Source organism: Ricinus communis, chromosome 1 (genome assembly GCF_019578655.1).
Source record: "Ricinus communis isolate WT05 ecotype wild-type chromosome 1, ASM1957865v1, whole genome shotgun sequence".
NCBI lineage: Eukaryota > Viridiplantae > Streptophyta > Magnoliopsida > Malpighiales > Euphorbiaceae > Ricinus > Ricinus communis.
Genome location: NC_063256.1, coordinates 7,547,852 through 7,568,770, shown reverse-complemented (window position 1 = coordinate 7,568,770; position 20,919 = coordinate 7,547,852). Strand labels below are relative to the sequence as shown.

The window sequence follows — 20,919 nt, the reverse complement described above, 5'->3', positions numbered from 1 at the left end:
CATAAATATACTCAATGCATAAACCTGCTCCTAGAAATTTGAAATTCTAGATCTTTATGACCACCCAAGCATGAAAATAACTAGCACATCTCCTGTAAACACCCACCTAAAATACCAATGAAACACTACTGCTTATAACCCTTAAACATTATTCTTTAAACCCTTACTTAAAACAAAGCATGTTGTTGTTATCTTACGCTTTTGGTGACATCAGTATTCATTAGGATTTCGATACCTTTTCAATGACGTGATAGCTGAAAGTTTATTTGAGCATATGACATTAATTAACATATTAATAAAAAATCACGGGAATCTCATTAGCCACCATCAATTGAAATTGAATTAATGGTTACAGTACTAAAAAAAAATAAATTAAAGAATTCGTACCATTTAGAGATAAATAGCAAAGTTTTAATACCAGCAGAGCAATTTACTTAAAGTTAAGTGCGATATATACGGTGAATACAATGCTGATGTGCAGCTCCGTTCTCCTCCGCACCATAAAAATTTAAAAGATTTTTAATAGGTATCGTCACATGTAACAGAAATTAAAAATTTAATACTAAAAAATATTAAAATATCAATATACCAATTGAAAAGAAAAACTAAAATTTTACTACCAATAACGCTATTTACCCATCTTTTCTTTCATCACTCCGGCATGTAGCTCCATACAAGCTTAATTACTAAAACACTTTTTTCATTTATTTTGATATACGATTAAATTTTCATTACTTCTATATCTAAAGTCATCTTTATTGCTAACCACTAACGATGCGTTTAATAAGTAGTTTAAAAAAGTAAATTTATAATTTTTTTATTTTATGTATATTTATTATAAATTATTTTTATTCAAGTAGTTTTTAAAGAAATAATAATTTATATTTTACTGAAAATAATTTTAAAGTTTAAAATTAATATAAAATTAGGATTATTCTAATTTAAATTTTTAATAGACACACATGTATTAAAGGGAAAAATTCAAAAAGACTACTAGGGATATAACGCTTTTACATTTGAGAAACAAATGTATTTTTTTTATATCAAATGAGTATGTATTTATTTTTTGATAATTTTAACTACATTCAATATTTTTTTATTTTCTAAATTATAAAATTAATAGAGACATTAATTTTTTTATAAAAATAAATATTTTAAATAATTTAATAATTAATTAAATATTGTATGGTCATACTAAATTATTAAAATATTTATTTTTTATTTAAATCAAATTTAAGAAATAATTTTTAAATAATATATTTAAAATGCGATGCCATGTTATAAATCATAATTTAGTTAACATTTGTTTAGACATTATTTAGGTAGAAACAAGATATAGCGGGTGAGGCTGGGCAGCGCATCTGGTATAGTGGTATCATAGTACCCTCCCACGGTACTGACCGGGGTGCGCATTAACCCTTCTTTTTTCTTTTTGATTTTCTTTTTCATCTTTAATTTTATTTTTGGCATTCTTTTTTCTTTTTGATTTTCCTTTTCATCTTTAATTTTATTTTTGGCATTCTTTTTTCTTTTTGATTTTCCTTTTCATCTTTAATTTTATTTTTGGCAACCAGAGCTCCATTTAACAGCACGCAAAGCAATTGTATGGGCGCTGTCGTTGAACTCGCAAATCGCACCACTCCACCACACGCACAAATTACTCGAACCAGTAATGCTACTGATAGCTAACCCCCAGCTCAACGCCATTGCAGTCAGAATCATTCATTTGCTTGACAATTGCATTTCTCATACTCACATTCACCAAATCCAAACCCAACTCATACTCCATAAACTCCATTCTAACACCACTGTTGCTCACCATTTTATCACTGCCTGCCAAAACCTGTCCTTTCTGCAGTCATCTCTCCCTCTCTTCTTTACCCACCTCTCCAATCCCCATGTTTTCACTTGTAATACTCTTATACAGTCCTTTTCCCATTCTCAAATCCCTCATATTTCTTTTTCAATATACGCCCGCATGCACACTAACTCCATTCTTCCTAATAACTACACGTTTCCTTTTCTTCTCAAGTCATTGTCTGACTTTAAGGATCTTACACAGGGTCAATGTGTCCAAGCCCAAGTAATAAAGTTAGGTCATTCATATGATATTTATGTCCAGAACTCTCTGTTGAACCTCTATGCTTCATGTGGCCATATGGGTCATTGTCGGAGTGTGTTTGATGAAATGCCTGAAAGAGATGTAGTGTCATGGACTGTTTTGATTATGGGGTATAGGAATGCTGAGAACTATGGCGATGCGTTGATTGCTTTTGAGCAAATGCAATATGCGGGTATAGTGCCTAATCATGTTACTATGGTGAATGTGTTGGGTGCTTGTGCGCGTTTTGGGGCAATTGAAATGGGTATTTGGATTCATGATTTTATAAGGAGGAGTGGGTGGGAGATAGATGTGATTTTGGGGACTTCTTTGATTGATATGTATGCCAAGTGCGGGAAGATTAATGAGAGTTTGAGTGTGTTCAGAAGCATGAAAGAAAAGAACATTTTTGCTTGGAATGCAGTTATTAAAGGGCTAGCTTTTGCTAAATGTGGGCAGGAGGCTGTTAGGTGGTTTTTTACTATGGAGCAAGAAGGGTTCAAGCCAGATGAAGTCACTTTTGTTAATGTTCTTAGTACCTGCAGCCACTCTGGATTTGTTGATTTGGGCAAACAGCTATTTGGTTTGTTGATTAATGGGAAATATGGATTTTCACCTAATGCAAAGCATTATGCGTGTATGGTCGACCTCTATGCACGATCTGGGTGTCTTGATGAGGCTTTCAAACTCATTAGAGAAATGCCTTTCTCGCCTACAAAGGCTATGTGGGGATCATTGCTCACTGGGTGTAGAGCTAATAAAAACTTGGAGTTGAGTGAATATGTGGCTAAGAAACTTATTGAATTGGAACCGGGGAATAGTGCTTACTATGTTGTTCTGTCTAACTTGTATTCAGAGATGGGAAGATGGACTGATGCTGCAGAAGTGAGGGAATTAATGAAGGATAAGGGACTTAAGAAGGACTTGGGCTGTAGTTCTGTGGAATCTTCATCCCAAGAACATGATATTGAATTATTAACTTGCTGAGTGCCACGCCATTCTATATGCGTTCAAGGAAAGAGTGTATTCTTTTGTTGGATTCAGATATTTGTATTGCTGGATAAAGAAATATCAAGTATTGTGATATTGATGGCTCTAACAAGTACAACTGGTGGAATCCATCGGAATCCATCATTTTTGCGTCCTGTGGTTAATGGGTAATTGACCACTTGTGAAACTTGTAACCGAGGTAACTGATCTAATTATCTAACAAAGTATCATTGGCCTGCAACTGCTTTGAAGATTCTATTGACGCGTGCTTCAAAACTAATTGCCTCTACGATTCTTGAACGTTTCAATGCATATCTTAGTTTAGTTTCTTTTGATGTTTATCGCTGAGTAAACCCTATTTGTTAATCCTTGATAATTAGAGTAAACAATAAGTTTGCTGCCTGGGATTATGGTGATGGAATTGGATTTCTAGAGCATATATTGCACAGTTGGGAACCAAAGATTCACACTGTTTGTTTTTCATGGCATATCAGCTACCCTTGCACTAACATCCGGATGTGTATAAATGTGTTGTGTGGATTCTGTTATTGACTTTGTCATTTCGATTGTATTTTGACCGGCAAGTGTGAGCACTATCTGTTTTTTTTTGTTGGAATAGGTAAAACTACTCTGCAGAAGGAATATGCCAGAAGTAGTATACCTTGTAATTCCTTCACAATTTTCTTAGCTTTTGGCTGCACTAGAACAACGTCATCTAGTGGGTTCAAGAGTTGGAATCAAGATCTATTGGTGATATCAGTCCTCAATAGGTGCAATCCCAACAAAGCATATTTGATGACATTGTCTCGTTGTAAACTGTTCAGAATGAGAAAGGAACCTGGGCAGGTGTGAGTCCAAGTCTTGACTAAAGTTCTTCCAAGTTTTCTATTGAATTAAGTGCCACAAACAACACAGTAAACAAACAGTACAGCTTTTATTTCTGTAAAAGAGAGGATTTTGAGAAACTCAATCTTCGCAAAGCACATTATAAGACAAAAAAGGAAACAGGACGCAACATAATCAATTATTGAAGAGAAATGACCGTACTCCTGTAGGTAGATTAGCAGCCGCCGATTCTCATTTCTGTTGCATAGCAAGAACCTTAGCCCAAGCTGGCCTAGCGGTGATATCAGTCGCCCATGCGCTGACATGGGGGCGTGCATCAATCAATTTCTTGCATTCTGTACCCATTAGCAACTGTAAGTTAGGCAGGTGGTGTAGATCTGCCAAGGTGAAGCAGCCACATGCCAGGTACTTAGATTGAGCCAACCGAGACTCGTAGACATCAAGAACCTTAGTTAGCGTAGCTTCGTTTTCTTGTACTGCTGCTGGATCCGTGGTCAACTTAAAGAACGGCTTATAAACTATTTCCCAGTTCAACTTTGAAGCTGGTTGCTCAAATTGATGAGCCTCTGCCTCCATCCAGACTGATAATATCGCCGTCTTCATGCCTGGGCATAAGAGCTGCGTTCCCTTGTCAGAATATTCATGGGCGAGGTATTGGGTAATGGCCCTAGATTCTGCATACCAAAAGGTTCTAATTAGACATAAAAATACAGAAAATCGATCTTCATATTTCGTCTTAGCGACAAGAGGCATACTGTACCAAAGAGCTTAAGATCTCCATGTTCAAGAACTGGAACTTGACCAAATGGCTGCACAAACCACCACAAAGAATTCATGTTATAGAGGAAAAGAAAGCTCGTATGATCGATATTTGAGGAAGTTGATGCACTTACATTGAGGGAAATAAAAGGCTCCTGCTTGTGCTCTCCTGCTGCCATATTGATATTAACAAACTCAAACTCAGTTTCTTTCTCGTAAAGGCAAGCTAGAACTCGCTGTGTAGCCGTTGAGAGAGGACTTCCATGGACTTTCACGGCTGCCATATTGATGTGCCTTCAACTGTGATGTGATGAAGAAAAAACGAGAGACGTTGCTGTGAAGTGTGAGAACTGAGGAATATAATGCCTATTAGTAGGAGGAGGAAAGAAGACCCTTTCCTCTCCTACAAATGGCCCAATCAAGATAAAGATATAATAATCTTATCTTCATAATTCTTTATTCTTCTTCTCATATAAAAAAGCAGGCGAGGCTAAAAAGTCAAGGAAAATAGAGGTTTGTTCCCATTAAAATATTTAAAAGATTTTTTTTTTTTTAAATTTCATTAGATGGAATTGTACATCTAAGCTAAAATAAGTTACAAATTTTATACAATTAATATCACGGTTGGTTAAAAACAAGATGTTACGATATTAATAAATTAGAATAAAGGTCACAAATTTAAGAGTGAATCATCTAAATTTAAGGAATTAGAGATACAAAATTTGGTTAGATTTTCATGGTAAGGTGATGCCGATGCAATTAATTTAATTTTAACATACGTCGCCGGTGGGTAGCCAAAACCTCTTTTCCGCCATTTGTGGATTCTAAATACAAACCTAAACCTACCAAATTCAACCTCAGTGGTCAAATGCCAGTACACCCAATAATACTAAATAAAATACATAGGCAGGTGGTACTGGTACATCCATATAGCAGGTGGCTGACAATTAAATAAAATTCAATCTCTTCTCTTTTTTTTTTTTTTTTTACTAATTATAAATTAAGAATAAAAATTTTAAATTTACAACTTTATTGAAATTAAAATATATACTTATTATTAGATTAATCCCAATTATACAAATTGAATTTTTTTATGGAATACCGATGGACAACTAATCAAAGGAATATGATAAGTATTATATTAATAAGTTAGTTAATGATATTTTTTAGTAGATAATAAAATAAAATAGAATCTTTAATTTCTTTATTTAATGTGATATCTAATTAAAGTTACGGTTATAACAAATTACATGTGCCATGTTAAGAAAAAAGTATTATGAAAAATGATTGCAAATAATTAGATGGTTATAAATATTTAATTTCCTTTTGCTCTTTTGACTTTTTTTATTATTATTTAAATATTCATCCGTTGGAGTGGGTAGGTGAGACTAATCTTTCAAAGATGGATTCCTGCCCTTATTTCAGAGTCTGAATATTATTAAAAGACTACCCGAATAAAAATAAAAATAAAAATAAAAATAAAAATAAAAATAAAAATAAAAATGAAAATGGAAATGACCAACACATTTTTTAAATTCATTGATTTATTTAATTTTTCGATGTTCCTGTGCACTGACATCACAATCAAACTTTTAAATCCACATTTGTATTGTGTAATATATTATTTGAACGCAATTAAGGCCATAATTTTGTAATTAAGAAAATATTAGCTAGCTCATATACTCTTTCTTTCCAATTAATTTTCTTTTTTCTTTTACCATTATTAATCAATAGTTTCAAGAAAAAAAAGAAAAATTTTAACAGTTTTTTCTCTCTCTTTTTTTTATTTTCTTATTAAAATTTCATTTTTTTATTTATCACGTATCTCTTTTAGATTGATAATAGTCTCTTCTTTTGTTATTAATTACTTTTAATAAATAGATATTAGTATTTGAGGAGTTTTATAGTTATGGATCATGAGAATTTTTTTCTTTTAAATGAGTTTTATAGTTCTCTATTATGAAGTATTGAGTTTTCCTTCTATGAAAATAGTAAAAAAAATAATATCAAATCTAATATTCAAACATTTAAATTCGTTAAAAGACATTTATAAAATCGATATATAAATGTTTAGAAGAAATACCCTTTCATCAACCTTAAACATAATCATCTTTTAGAACACGACAGGAGGAATAGACTATGAAATAAATATTAAAACATTTACGCGGGAAAGTAATGGATTACCAAAGATATGATCAATAAGATTAACCAAAAATATTTAATCTAAAAGGATGCGTCTATCCCACCTAATAACCACTTTAATTGAAACATCCAAACCAACTTTTTTGAAAATTGCTTATAATAAAGCCAAATTCTATTTGTTTTATAATTAAATATTCTAATATCGATTAAAAAAAAAAACACTTACATAGTTGATTATATATAACTCTTCATTTGAAAATTCTTTATTTTTTTAAAATAAATAATTTTTCTTATATATTTTTATCAATGCTTATGAAAGTTTGGTTTCCTTTTGCGTGCTATTCAAATAATATATCTTTCATACATACAAATACGTATGCTTTTGGTTTGGTTAATTGTGCTTTTTTTCCATATAAGATTTTTCATTCTGAATTTTTGGTCTTATTCCTATTCCTATTTCTATTTCTATTTCGGAAAAATAATATTTTTATTATATTTTCTTATCAAATAAAATACGATAATAAAAAGTAGATTTTCTTCTTTTTTTCTTAATCAAATTTAATTATTTTATATTTCAATTTTTTTATTTATTTCTTACTTAATATGCTACTTACTAGTATATATTAGTCATACAAAATAAAATCTCTCTATACTAATATTTTATATAGTTATAAAATATTTTGTTTTCTAATTTAGGCTAGTTATAGATAGAAATAAATTTTCTATTGTAATAAATTATATTTTTTAAAATTATATTTAAAAAAATATTCTCTTATATAATAATATAATAATATATATATATATATACAATTTTTTAAAATTTATATTATGCTATATTAAAAATATCTAAATTGATACTGTTATGCTATTTATTTCTTTATTTTATTGTATTTAATATAATTAATTATATAAACAAAAAGAGATGAACATTTATTATAAAAGTCTACCATCATATCTATCTATATATATATTAATTGGTGAGATTTAATTTTTTTGACACGTGTGGTTAATTTTTGACACATAAATTTTTTATTTTGACATGTGTATTATTTTTGATACATAAAATTCAAGTTTATATATAATTTTATAGTTTTTTTATATTAATTTATTGATTAATAAGTTACATTTCTAATTAAGCACTGACTCTAATCTTAAAAATTAAGAAGGGCATTAGATATAGTTAATTTACTATTATTTTTTAAACTATTATATATTAACATCAAATATTAAAAAATTTATTATTTTGTATTTATCAACTTAATTTTATAATCGAAATAATAATAACAGCCGTATAATACACGTATATACGACTAATAAATATTAATTTATGAGTCCTAAATTTTTTTGATATATATGTTTAATTTTTGACATATAAGATTTTTATTTTGACATGTATTTTCTTTTAACACATGGGATTCAAAGTTATGTATAATTATAGAGTTTTTTTATTAATTTATTGATTCATAATTTATATTCCTAATTAAATATCGACTCTAATCCTAAGAAATAACACATAAATTATATTTTAATTAACTAATAAATAGCTTCATAATCAAATAATAATACTAATTCTATTTTAAAACATAGCATATTAATTATATTTTAATATTACATTAACTAATAAATTAATTTTATAATTAGATAATAACTCTAATTTTAGAAAATAATATCTTAAATTATATTTTTAATATTATATTTAATAATAAATTAATTTTTCAATAACATAATAAAGTTTTAATTCTAGAAAATAGTAATATCAATTATATTAATATATTTTTATATAATATTAGAATTAATTAATAAATAATTTTATATTATTGTATAAATAATAGTTTAAAATTTTAGCAAATTAAGAATATTTAAAAATAGTCCGTTTGTTATTATTTTAAAATTTTTATAAATTAACATTAAATATTAAAAAAATTATTAAATTATATCTATTAACTTGATTTTATAATTAAAATAATAATAACAGTCATATAACGCCCGAATAAACGACTAGTTATATTTAATAAAAAATTTAAAATTCTATAAAATATCATTTCGTCAATAAAATTAATTAAATCAAAAGAAAAATTTTTATACTCAAACATTCATTAAGTTATAAACTCTCCGTCGTCATAAATTTTATTTGATACAAAAGACTATAAATATTTTACTAGTTTATATGGCCAAATAAATGTTACAAATTGATCTATATACAATAATACAGTTTCAAACCATGCATCATTTTCTGTTTCCATCAAATTCCCAAGATTTTGGGATTGATTTTTCAGAATAAATCACGATTCAAACCAAAATTGGATCAAACACATATATGCCGGAAACAAGCAGAATTTCAGGAATGACATGAGGCACCTTACCAAGAACAATCTTCTTCCCATGATAATTAAAAAGAATGGAAAGAACAGAAGTAAATCATGAAACTTAATTTTATTTAATAGTTTCAATATTCAAAGACAATATTAAGTTTCAGAATCAACATTTGCTATCCATAATATTCATCAAAAGCAAGATCTGACGTATTAATTTAAAAAAAAAAAAAAAACTCATGGATCGCAGAGTATGATTAAATGAAAAATGTTGAAACTCTAATTCAATTGATCATTTCTCACCAAAGGTCATACCCTCAGAAGCTTTCTTGAAAGCTGGTCTGGAAGAGATATCTTCCCACCAAGCCTTAACATGAGGACGTTCATTGATAACTGAAGCTGCATGGGTCTTCATTAGATAGTAAGTGTAAGGGAGGTGATGAAGATCCGCCAAGCTGTAGAAATCTCCTGCCAAATACTTGCTGGTGCTAAGCCTGGCTTCGTATATGTCAAGAACCTTTCCTAGCTTCTCTAAGTTGGTCTCGATGATTTCTTGATCTGGTGAAACTCCTTTAAGAGGGTTAACGTAAAGTTGGTACACAATTGGAGCTATCGCTGGATGGTATTGCTGAGATTCTACCTCTGTCCATACCCTCACTGTTGCTGCTTCTTTTAGGTTCTGATGCCTTATTAGATCGTACCCACTTTCCTTGAATTTCTCTGCTATGTATGCTGCGATTGCTCTAGATTCTGATTAAAAAAGAAACAACAATTTTTATTGTTCCAGTCAAGTGATTACAATGAGATCTTTTCGGTTAATTTGATCCTTAATAAGATTTTCTCTTTTTCTGGGGGGGTCAAGAACCAAAAGTTAGATTTACTTATTGCATAAAACTTCAAAGAATAGAATAATAAAACAAGAAATTAGAGCCAGCAAAATAATTAGGCAAATCTCAATCTCACATATGATAGTGAAATATAGAAAATATAGGAGGGAAGAAATGATAGAGAGGTTACCAAATAAAGTCAGATCGCCATCTTCAAGCACTGGAACTTGACCAAAGGGCTGCATGCAAAATACACAGCAGTATAGTTAAATCATATGCACACTTATTCTTGTAATTAGGATAGACTTAAAACTGCAGAATAGACGACTTCTCTGCTATTTCAGGGCATATATATGTACATTCTTGGCAATAAAAGGAGGCTGCTTATGTTCGCCAGCGAAAAGATCAATAGGAACCAGCTCAAAATCTACTCCTTTCTCGCGAAGACATGTTATCACAAGCGAAGTGCAAGTCGACATGGCTACTCCATGCAGCTTCAGAGCCATTTTTCTCTTTTTTCTCTCTGTCTATATCTGTGTTTTACTGTGTGTAGGCGAAACTGATGATACCCTTTGCTCCTTTTATAGTTGTGGATATATAAATTTAGGTTTCTGGAAAAATTATATAATAAAGAGAGAATCTCATAGCAGAACTAAAATTTCATCAGGTGTTCACATGGTCCTATTTCATTACTGGTAAATCCCTGAAAGTGCAGAGTGTAAGATTTCGTTCTTCTCAGTCATTTTCTTACTCAAATTTCATCAGTAGTGCACATGGTCTTTAAATTAACAATTCTATAATTTATTCATTTACAACAATACCAATGCGTACAGAAGATAAAAAATCCAAACGTACTCTCCCATAACCTTATAGTAAATTTGCTCCAGTTATTAAGCTCATGTAAGTCAATCTTCCAATCTGTAAATGACTTCCATTACAGTAATCTTACCCCAGCACAACTTGTACCTAAAAGCTATTTGCATTCACTCTGTTCCTATTTAGCTTTTCATTATTATTAGTTACAAGTACGGTGGCTTACAGTATACAATAATTGGTATTCACTTTCGGCTGAATGAACAAACCTCTCACACTTGTCTGAATATATATATATACAGTTAGGTTCTATTTTCTTACCACTTGCATGGTAATGAGATTCTTAATTTGCAAGAGGTAAGATGATATGCCATGATGTCACCCACATGATCATTCAGGCGCATCATTGACCATTGTCTTCTAAACCACATGGTGATGAAACCAAAAAACTGCCAAACAAGGAAAAAGAAAAGGTTAATTACAGAGAAAAGGGTGGTTCTTCAAGGTTTATGATTCAGTCAAACCACAATTCCCAAGTGCACTCATAATAAAATTGTTAGGTATCACCTTGAGATTTGTATCATTTCACAGAATTTCTAGTAAACAAAGAAAGATTTGAGTTGTTGCCTCTTATTCCTTTTTAGTTTTTCAGTCAAGAATATTAGCTGTGATATTAATGAGAGTCAAATCTATAAGTTGTGCCTCAATTTATATAATGATCAACCCTATGTAATTGTATTTTCTAACTGTAACCATCACCTATTCACCTCAATTTATATAATTATCATAGTAAAAAAGAATATGGATTCCGAGAGAACATACACACTCATAATCAGTGTTCTAGTAAAGAAATGGAAGCTCCAAGCCAAACCACTGCAAGTACAGTCAGCTAGCTAGAGACAAAAATGGAAATGTCATTTCATTTTGTCTTAAACCTAAAATGCCCAAAAGCCAAAGAAGCAAGAATGGAAATCAGAAACCTCGTCTGAAGTTCCAAACACTGTCAAGAAATTTCAGGAGCTGTCCGAGAGTAGAGATGTTTACAATTCATGTGCCCATCGCACACGTCCAGTGCAATAGCACATAATTCGCAGGAGCAATACTATCCCCTGATTTCATCCGAAACCCATATATGAGCTTTTGTTTTGTTTTTTTTTTTTTTTCTTTCTTGCTAATGAATTTAAAAATTATTACTATAAGAGCTCTAAACATACAAGAAGCCCAAACTTCTCAAAAAAGAAATTATTATTATTATTATTATAGATAAAAAAAAAAAAAAAAAAAGAAGCCCAACAATTTTACGCCAATGGTAAAATCGAAAAGCTATCACCATTGCCTTCGTTGTGCGCCACCCAAAAAGGCAGAAATGCAACTCTTCAAACCTTATTTGTGAGCTTGAAATATATAAAATAACTCATAATAATTCTCCCGATCAATATATAAAATGACTCATAATAACTCTCCCAAGCATTCGAAAGTCTCAAAAAGACACCACACCTAACAAAAGAGAAACTGAAATCTGAAACTCCATCATAGGAAATTAAACAGCATTTTGAAGTATGATTTATGAGATTGTAGTAGTTCCAGCTTAGACTAAGAGTCAATTTATATCCTCAATTTATATTCAAGGATTAAATATATTCAATTTATACTATTTCAGTAAATAATTTTTTAAATTTATATCTAAAGATATCAAATACACCAATTTCAATATTTTTTTTAAAAATAACATTAGATCCTTAAATTTTAATTAAATTATAAAAATTAAACAATATTATTATAAATACAATATCTAGTGATGCAAATATATTTGAAAAAAATTTAAAATTTCAATTTTTAAGGATAAAAAAGTCAAATTTAATTTTTTTTAATAAATAGGCCCATAATTTACCATTTTCATATTAATTAAATTTAAAATTTAAGATTTTACTAAATATGGTATTATGTAGATATCAATAAATTAATGATTTAAATATTTAAATTTAAAAATATTATTTTATCTCTTAAATAATTTGAATTAAACGTATTTAATATTTACAATAAATTCAAAAGTGTCAAAAAATTTAAATTTTACGTATTTAATTTTAAACATAAATTTATATAATTATCTACTGAAAAGATTTAAAAGGGCAAATTAACCCTTTCTCTGTTCTAGCGTACATAATTTTAGGCGATAGATGGTAAAACTTCATCGTGCTGTACTTTCAGGTAATAGTTTCCATAAAGCCCACAGAGATATTTACTCAAAAAACAATTGCAAATATTGAATTAATGGTACTAATAGTTTCTAGAAAGCCCACAGAAATTCAAACCTCGCGGACCTGTTCTTAAATTTGCTCACATCCTCTAAAGCATCATAAGCTGAATGGATGTAGCTTTTGAAAATTCTCAAATCCGAATCTATGCCTCCAACACAATCTATCTCAACTTATAGATTTCATAAATGACTGAATAGTCTTGTTTTCAGATAAAGATATAGTTACAACATAAACAGAGATAATGATCTCATTCTCTTCTTTTTTCTTTTCTTTTTTTCCTTTTTTTTTTTTTTTTTTTTTTTAGAACACTTTACAGATGCATAGTTACATATTTACAGCATAATGCAGCATTTTCTAGATGAAGTTAATTTGCGGAAACACCAACAAAGAGTTGAAAAATATAGTATATTATCTCTCTGCAAGGCATTGAAACATAAAAATGTCGTTTCAGAAGGCTGCTTCAGGTTTCAAGAAGTTGTGGAATTCGAGTTGAGACATCTCTCCACCATTCACCGGGTCAAACTGACATCTATAGAAGCTGCAATTACAAACCAATCTCATATCAACAATCACCTCCAAAAACTTTCTCCTGGAGAAAATAATCCAACAAGCAGGATAGTCGATTTTCGTAAACTAGTTTTGGTTAATCTACCAGTTACCAGACATAAGTAAGATTAAACAAGTGCAAAAGCTGAGCAATTGAAGTTACTCTTATTTAGCATTTGAACCACCTCCTTCACTACGGTCCCTAAACCATTGTTTCCTTACCTTCCATCCAATCCAAGAATTACCACTGTATTCTTTTGGTGACCAAAAGCAACAATGTAATGAGAGCCCTCAACCAAACGAAACTGAGCTACTGACCACTCTGAGCTGAAATACTTTGGTAAAACCCCTGCAAGGTAAAACAAGTTAAGCCACATATACAAAAGACACAAAGAAAGCTATCTATCAAGGGTGCTACTGAACACCGCATAGCATTAAATATAAAATTCATTCTCCCTTCAATCCCTCGTATATTGGAATAACCAACCTGAGTATTACCAGGTGAAACTTCATCCAAACTTTACCAGACAAGAAAAACTATTTTGTAGTAACTTGCAAACAGCCTATTTCTTTATCTAAAAAAATGGAAAAGCTTGCCTACCCACACTTGGATATTGGCATTTGAAAAGTTTAATTATCCTAAATGCATGATCATAGTGAATTTGGAAAATTAAGTTTTTGCACTTTTGTGTCCACAATTTATATAGACACCAACATATGTTTGGGAATTCAGGTCCTTCAGTTGTGTGTATGCGCATGCGTGTGCCATGACAGAGCGTGAGGATGACATGTGATAGAAAATTCTGCGCATACCTTACTTGCCAATAATGCTTGATGTAACAACATCCTTAGTTACAAATAGCAACCTTACCTTTAAAGAAGGATAAAGATGAGGTGGGAGACGAAACACCAACATTAGGATCGGTTGTGTTACGTGACCTATCAGTCCCTAGGGATCCAGGAGTAGTCTTAAGGCTGAAAACATGAACAGTGCCCTTGTCACTTGAGACTGCTAACCACTGGGCAGTTGAAGAGAATGCCACACTATATATTTCTGCTCTATCTGCACCCCTCCTTACCTGCAGTTGAGGATCCATTTTGTTTTAAAATAGAAATTCATGAACCAGTAACTATTTCAGGTTCTACCCAGAGAAAGAGCTTTCATTTTAATGAGCAAAGAAAGCCGAAGCAAGTAACCCTTTCTCTCAAATAGCATTGCCAATATATCAAGCTAGATGACAAAAGGAATTACAGAAGTACAAGTATTCTCACAATTACAACTTGAATATCAAAATAATCTTCACATAATATCATGAATTCGTGACAGATGCCTTATTCACAGGAGATACTATGATTCAAATCCATAACATTGTACACTAGAAAGAAAGAAGAGGAACAGAGGAAAAGAGAGAGCTTGAGTACTTAAAAGCCAATAAAAATGTTAATCTTCCTAAACTTAGCTTAAGCTTAAGCTTCAATCTTGTGCTCGGAGGCTGACAAAATAATAGCATCTCCTCAATTCAAATTCAAAATTTATAGTTGCAAGAACTTCCAGGGAAAAGAGCATTTTAATTGTTTAGTTCAAAAAACTCTCAAAAACAATAACTTAAAACTTCTCTCAAACACATTAAATTGTCACTTATCCCCAGCATAGAGACTACATGTATTTTCAAAACGCAGCATTCATTCTTAATTCTATGTACTTTTGCTTCGACACTCGCTCAAAACTTACCAAAATATAAACATCACATAACACTTCAATTATGGTAAGTTTTAGCAAACATCAATTAATGGCAATCTAATACATGCCAATGAAAAGGAGTAAACAAAAAGAATTACCTCCTGCAGCAAGGAACCATCAGCAGTGTTAAAAACCCTAACAAGAGTACCTTTGGTGCTAGCCGTAGCCAACAACTGGCCATCCTGAGTAAGAGCAAAACAAGCAATCCTGGAATCATGAGCCATAATAAACTTAGTCCGTTTCGAGGCATAATGCTCAACCCTAACTTGACCCTTTTGTAATCCAGGACACACCAAAACCAAAGAACCCGCACCATGCGACACTGCACAGAGCCCTTTAGGGTTTGCAATTGTCTCAATCTGGTGCAAAAGCTTTAAATCCGCGAAATTATACACAAAAATCTTCTGTTCAAGAACCACGATAATCCTGTCCCTTCTTAGCTTCACCGATCTGACCTCTGACCTAAATGACAGCTCGCCGATGCATCTGCTTTGATGATCATCCCAAATCATCACCTTATTAGGAGGATACTGAGGCTCTGAGCCACCGCCAACAAGAGCTAATATATTACAACGAAATAGCATCTCTACGACACCGATTCCGCCGCCGCCGCCGCGATCGAAATCACGCCGGAAGATCTCTCTAAACGGGTCGCAGTTGTAGATTCGAAACCCATGGTCCGTGCCCGCTGCGAAACAGCCGAAATCTTGGTTAAATGAGAGGTGTAGTAATGAAATGGGCGGCGAAGAAGGCGGAGAGGTAGTTGATGAGTCAGCCGCTGGTCGAGCGTGGTGATGATAATTAGGATTAGGGTCCGAGTGATCGGGGATGCAGTGATCTTGGGGCATAATTGAAGAAAGAGTCTCGTATGATTGGGATTGCGACTCTGGTGGCGGTGGGGGTGGGGGTGGCGGTGAGTCAAGTCCTTCAACGACTTCGTTTTGTGGAGATAGAAGGTTAGGGTTTGGGTTTGGATTTGGCCATGGAGGAGAAGAGTAAGCGGAGAGAGTCGCCATTGATGACTTGATCAAATCAAACGATCTAAACAAAACAGAGAATTTGAGGATTGTTTCAGATAGAGATAGGCGTTTGATGATGATAAGCAAGAGATTGAGGGAGCTTCAAACTGTTGTTGAATTACAATTCTGTCCCTGTTGTTGAGAGAGCGTATGCAGAATTAAAAGGTGGGTGGGCAGGGACAGCTTTGTCCTTGCGACAATAAAGGCAGGAAGCTGCGTTTATTCGTTAGTCGAAAGACACGTATTTGGCGGTGACTTTCGCTTCGTCGTCACGCAAATTTCGCTCGAAGAAGGCAGTAAACATAGTTGAAATTGATAAAAAAGCAGAGCCCATCTCGAGCTTTAAAGCCCAATAAAATTTGATGGGTGCAACCCTTAATGAATTAATTGGTACATAAATGCAATTTTACCCATTTTAAAAAAAGAAAAATTAAAAGAGATCCCTGTGTTACGAACTTAGGCTTTCTGCGCATAAAGCCATTAAACTCAAAAGAATGGGCTTAAAACCCACAATAAAATCGGCTCTGAGGCCTATAATGCATGAGACAATGCTAAAAGGTTTATGCATAACCTCTCTTTTACCAAACAAACCCGTATTCTTCAACTCAGATACTACCATCAAGGCCAACAAGAACCTAATCACCCGAGCCATGAGGAGCCACTAGACCTTTAGCCAAAAGCTCAAAAGAATAAGGTTACTTGCTTGAACGCATATCCACTGGTAACTTACAGCAACACAAATAGGCTCCTAATAACACAAGAAATTCGTTGCTTTTTAGTATGAATGATAGGGGATCGACAAAAAAGCCAGACCAAGATTGGATTTTTTCTTTACACTCATCGCAATTAAGAAAGCAGCAATTCTTTCTCTTCCTCACCTACATCCGCTAGATAACAGACACCCATAAGACACTAAGAGCTAGAGAGGCGCCATCTGGCCATTTAGAGGCCACAATCATAAAATCTTGCATTAAAAGAACAACAGGCCATCAATAAATCCAATACAAAACAACATTAAGATAAAATCTATAAACAAAGACTTTACTTGAACAGAGAAAACAATAAATAAATAAAAAACAAACATAATTGAAACTATAGGGTTGGTTGCTGGTGGCAAAAGCCAATTTTAAACATAAACCTTAAGTACTTGAAAGAAAAGAAAAGTTGAAAGAGAAAAAATAAGTGTGACATTACAATATTGATGTATTTTTTTCGCACTTTTTTTCAAGATCAGATTAAATTTTGAAATAACATTTTATCCTTTTATAAAAGTCAAGTGAATAAAGTCAATAAAAATAATAGAAAGCACCGCCATGCTAAAAATGTATCAAATTTATTTTTGTATCTATTATAATATTAAATCTCTTTTACCTCATTAGTTATTATTTTTAGAGTTCTTATTTGGTAACCTTCTTTCTCTTTTTATCTTTATAAGTCAAAATAACTTTAGAAATTAGCCTTTACTACAAAGTCAATAAGTTTATCAACTAAAGTAAATTTTAATCAAAACATGTTAACTTATCAAGTGAATTACGAATTCTGAAAACATTATTTCAAGTCATGAAACATGTTGAATAAAGAGAAAACACAATAAACAATAAAAAAAAATATTAGAAGAATAGTAAAAGAAAAAAAATATATGGTTGTTTTATTTGATAAAATAAATATAGTATATTTTATGAATTAAAGCAAATATAGTATTTATGTATTGCTAACATTAAATAAATTATTTATAGGATTTATGTTTTTGTTATTCAGCAACTTACGAGGAATTCTTTTATAAATTTTCCTGGCCTAATAATGTTCAGATTTGTAGTTTCATCCTTACAAATATTCTTGACAAGCTGCGCCTTTCAAGTGTTAATGGAGATGCAGTTAATATCAGTGACATCCTTATGAGTCATGACTATCACAATATTGCAGGAACTTATCCCTCAAAAGAGTATTAATAAATAAACAAATTTGATATTTAATTCCAATTTAAATTTGAGGAAGCGAAAGCTTAATTATATTGATTTTTCTGGAAGAAGATTAAGGGTGTTGGACAATATATACATGGCCAATTCAATGGGATCCCAGTTTATGGACAGGCCTGAGGAGGTTCTTCCAGGAAGATTCCTTAGTAATTCTTCAGATGATGAATCTACTAATGGAGGAGAACAGAACACAAACAAATATCATTTTCTTTTAGCATTGGAGAAAAGGTTTTCCCTCGAATGTCATTTCCATAATGGCAAAAGTGGAATATGTAATGGCTAACCTGCTCTACTGGTTTTGATTGGGAGTTGCCTGATGGTGCAAATAGAGAGGACATGGACATGGACATGAGCCAGGCATATACCTTTGCTATAATTAAGAAAAATCCTGTTTGGGTTGTGGGACATCCTTGATATTCATCTTTTCTTGCTTGATGTTGGTTTTGTTGCCAATTTTATGTACAGGGTAAAACCTTCTATTCTGCTTGATCTTCGCCGTAACTACCTCCCACTACTCGAGTTCTCATTACTTAGCTCTGTTAGAAAAGAAATCGCATCCTGCGGATATTAGAAAAGAAGAAATCACATGAAACAAAAGATTGTAAGAAGACAGAGTGTCACCTTGTGAGAAAGGAATGTGGAATATCATTTGAACAATTGGTAATATCATATTATTGAAAGTAAAAGGACAAAACAAAAAAAAAAAAAAAGAAATTAAAAAAGGAGCCAGCTATACCAATTTGCTTAACATTTTGTATTGTTTTGTTTTGTTTTATTCTTCTTTATTGATGAGCAGATCACTTCTTTAAAAACTCAGTATCTGAAATCAATCCTCAAAGTGGAAATGAACCCAATAACCTTTCTCCAAGAACGTTGGCAACAGCAAGGAAAAACAGCTCTGTCTAATCCCTTCTTTTTCTGTTCTCTTATCCTAATCTCTATTCTGATTCTATCAAAACCCAAAAAAAGCAGCAGCAAACTCAATCCACCTCCATCCCCACCAAAGCTGCCCATCATTGGAAACCTTCACCAGCTAAGTGCACTTCCTTACAGGTCTTTCAGGACTCTTTCTAAGAAATATGGACCTTTAATGCTCTTGCATCTTGGTCAGGTACCAACTCTTGTGGTTTCATCCATGGAGATGGCTAAAGAAATCACCAAAAATCATGATGTTACTTTTGCAGACAGACCTTCTTTGACAGGCGTGGGCATCGTATTCAAGGGATGCCCTGATATGGCATTTGGCCCTTACTGTGACCACTCTAGGGAAGCAAAGAAGCTTTGTGTTCTTCAACTACTGAGTCAAAGAAGAGTGCAAGAATTTCATTTCATAAGAGAAGAAGAAGTAGCAAAGATTGTTGAGAAGATACGCTCTTCGAGCATTAATGGAGATGCGATAAATATCAGTGACATGTTTATGAGTCTAGCACACAATATATTATCAAGATCGGCCTTTGGTCCCATCTACGAAGGCGAAAATGGCAGGTATAAGAGTATTGGAGAACTGGCAAGGAGGACTATGGACATTCTATCAGCTTTCTGCTTTAAAGATTTGTTTCCATTCTTGGGATGGGTTGATCATTTAACAGGCTTAATCAGAAACTTGAAAATGACTTCCACAGAACTAAGTGATTTTTTTGATCGAGTGATCCAAGATCGTCAGGCTTTAATGAATGATAATGAGAAAGCCGAAAATAAGAAGTATCTGGTGGATATTCTTCTGCAGCTTCAAAAGGAAGGGCTCGAGCTTGATCTCTCTCGAGACAACCTTAAAGCAATTCTGATGGTCTATCCTCCCTTTTTCTTTTCCTTTCATTTCATTCTCTTTGTATATGAACCTGTTTGTGCTAAATTAAGTGTGTTGTTGAGTATAGGACATGTTTGTTGGGGGAACGGATACTACAGCAGCGACAATGGAGTGGATGATGGCAGAGCTAATGAAGAATCCAAGAATAAGAAAGAAAGCACAAGAAGAGACAAGAAGAGTGGTTGGAAAGAAATCACAGATAACTCAGGCTGATATAAACCAAATGAGATACTTAAGATGTATTATGAAAGAGATTGTGAGATTTCATGCATCTGCAATGATGCCTAGACAAACATCAGCAAGTGTTAAGCTTCAAGGCTATGACATACCAGCAAAAACAAGGGTGTTGATCAATACATGGGCAATCCAGAGAGACCACAATTTGTGGGATAGACCAGAGGAATTTCTACCGGAGAGATTTCTTAACAGTCCAGATGATGATTCCGGTAATGATGAACATAAACAGATACTGTTTTCTTTTGGAACTGGGAGAAGGGTTTGCCCTGGAATGTCATATGCATATGCAGAAGTTGAATATGCATTGGCTAGCTTGCTCTATTGGTTTGATTGGGAATTGCCTGATGGACAAAGTGGAGAGAACCTGGACATGAGCGAAGTATATACATTTGTTATCTTCAAAAAAACACCCCTTTGGGTTGTGGCACATCCCCCTTCACCTTAATTTAGGTGGTGAATCGAGATTCTGTGTAATACGTAATTTTTACCTTGTTTCTAGTTGATTTAGGCAAGTTCTGATCTGCCTGGCCTTTTGTTATTAGCTG

General features: G+C 32.4%; 5 protein-coding genes across 8 annotated transcripts; 2 read left to right on the top strand and 3 right to left on the bottom strand.

Annotated features, from left to right (window-relative positions):
* Window positions 1-1,278: 1,278 nt before the first annotated feature.
* LOC107262264 (pentatricopeptide repeat-containing protein At5g66520-like) lies at window positions 1,279-3,865 on the top strand. 2 transcript variants are annotated; one of them, XR_007217609.1, is made up of 2 exons: window positions 1,279-3,290; window positions 3,711-3,865. XR_007217609.1 is itself a non-coding variant. In XM_048379953.1 (2 exons), exon 2 carries the CDS (start codon window positions 1,673-1,675, stop codon window positions 3,086-3,088), a length of 1,416 nt encoding a protein of 471 aa, XP_048235910.1. In that variant the 5' UTR covers window positions 1,308-1,405; window positions 1,575-1,672; the 3' UTR covers window positions 3,089-3,552. The 2 variants fall into 2 exon arrangements, 1 of the variants encoding a protein (XP_048235910.1); XM_048379953.1 differs by lacking the exon at window positions 3,711-3,865 and having other exon boundaries at window positions 1,308-1,405; window positions 1,575-3,552.
* Window positions 3,866-4,006: 141 nt separating this feature from the next.
* On the bottom strand, window positions 4,007-5,125 carry LOC8271741 (glutathione S-transferase PARB). Its single transcript, XM_002531822.4, has 3 exons — window positions 4,831-5,125; window positions 4,698-4,746; window positions 4,007-4,611 (listed from the first exon to the last, which is right to left on the bottom strand). Exons 1-3 carry the CDS (start codon window positions 4,978-4,980, stop codon window positions 4,169-4,171), a joined length of 642 nt encoding a protein of 213 aa, XP_002531868.1. The 5' UTR covers window positions 4,981-5,125; the 3' UTR covers window positions 4,007-4,168.
* Window positions 5,126-8,988: 3,863 nt separating this feature from the next.
* On the bottom strand, window positions 8,989-10,551 carry LOC8271740 (glutathione S-transferase F13). Its single transcript, XM_002531821.4, has 3 exons — window positions 10,337-10,551; window positions 10,168-10,216; window positions 8,989-9,900 (listed from the first exon to the last, which is right to left on the bottom strand). Exons 1-3 carry the CDS (start codon window positions 10,481-10,483, stop codon window positions 9,443-9,445), a joined length of 654 nt encoding a protein of 217 aa, XP_002531867.2. The 5' UTR covers window positions 10,484-10,551; the 3' UTR covers window positions 8,989-9,442.
* Window positions 10,552-13,209: 2,658 nt separating this feature from the next.
* Window positions 13,210-16,541, bottom strand: LOC8271739 (autophagy-related protein 18a). 3 transcript variants are annotated; one of them, XM_002531820.4, is made up of 4 exons: window positions 15,434-16,537; window positions 14,466-14,673; window positions 13,817-13,943; window positions 13,210-13,586 (listed from the first exon to the last, which is right to left on the bottom strand). In XM_002531820.4, the coding sequence occupies exons 1-4, from the start codon at window positions 16,349-16,351 to the stop codon at window positions 13,496-13,498; spliced, it is 1,344 nt and encodes a 447-aa protein (XP_002531866.2). In that variant the 5' UTR covers window positions 16,352-16,537; the 3' UTR covers window positions 13,210-13,495. The 3 variants fall into 3 exon arrangements, 1 of the variants encoding a protein (XP_002531866.2); XR_007214780.1 differs by having other exon boundaries at window positions 13,440-13,637; window positions 13,758-13,943; window positions 15,434-16,541; XR_007214779.1 differs by having other exon boundaries at window positions 13,440-13,586; window positions 13,758-13,943; window positions 15,434-16,541.
* Window positions 16,542-18,994: 2,453 nt separating this feature from the next.
* On the top strand, window positions 18,995-20,915 carry LOC8271738 (cytochrome P450 71A1). The gene is made up of 2 exons (XM_002531819.4): window positions 18,995-20,116; window positions 20,205-20,915. Exons 1-2 carry the CDS (start codon window positions 19,175-19,177, stop codon window positions 20,817-20,819), a joined length of 1,557 nt encoding a protein of 518 aa, XP_002531865.1. The 5' UTR covers window positions 18,995-19,174; the 3' UTR covers window positions 20,820-20,915.
* Window positions 20,916-20,919: the final 4 nt, after the last annotated feature.

Coding starts and splice junctions, on each gene's coding strand:
- LOC8271740 (XM_002531821.4), bottom strand. CDS start 10,483: ATGGCTCTGAAGCTGCATGGAGTAGCCATGTCGACTTGCACTTCGCTT. Junction 10,217..10,336: donor CTCCTTTTATTGCCAAGAAT/GTACATATATAT, acceptor TTTTGCATGCAG/CCCTTTGGTCAAGTTCCAGT. Junction 9,901..10,167: donor TGGCGATCTGACTTTATTTG/GTAACCTCTCTA, acceptor TTTTTTAATCAG/AATCTAGAGCAATCGCAGCA.
- LOC8271741 (XM_002531822.4), bottom strand. CDS start 4,980: ATGGCAGCCGTGAAAGTCCATGGAAGTCCTCTCTCAACGGCTACACAG. Junction 4,747..4,830: donor AGCCTTTTATTTCCCTCAAT/GTAAGTGCATCA, acceptor TGGTTTGTGCAG/CCATTTGGTCAAGTTCCAGT. Junction 4,612..4,697: donor TGGAGATCTTAAGCTCTTTG/GTACAGTATGCC, acceptor TTTGGTATGCAG/AATCTAGGGCCATTACCCAA.
- LOC8271738 (XM_002531819.4), top strand. CDS start 19,175: ATGAACCCAATAACCTTTCTCCAAGAACGTTGGCAACAGCAAGGAAAA. Junction 20,117..20,204: donor ACCTTAAAGCAATTCTGATG/GTCTATCCTCCC, acceptor TGTTGAGTATAG/GACATGTTTGTTGGGGGAAC.
- LOC107262264 (XM_048379953.1), top strand. CDS start 1,673: ATGCTACTGATAGCTAACCCCCAGCTCAACGCCATTGCAGTCAGAATC.
- LOC8271739 (XM_002531820.4), bottom strand. CDS start 16,351: ATGGCGACTCTCTCCGCTTACTCTTCTCCTCCATGGCCAAATCCAAAC. Junction 14,674..15,433: donor ATGGTTCCTTGCTGCAGGAG/GTAATTCTTTTT, acceptor CCTCAACTGCAG/GTAAGGAGGGGTGCAGATAG. Junction 13,587..13,816: donor ATTCTTGGATTGGATGGAAG/GTAAGGAAACAA, acceptor TTGTAATTGCAG/CTTCTATAGATGTCAGTTTG.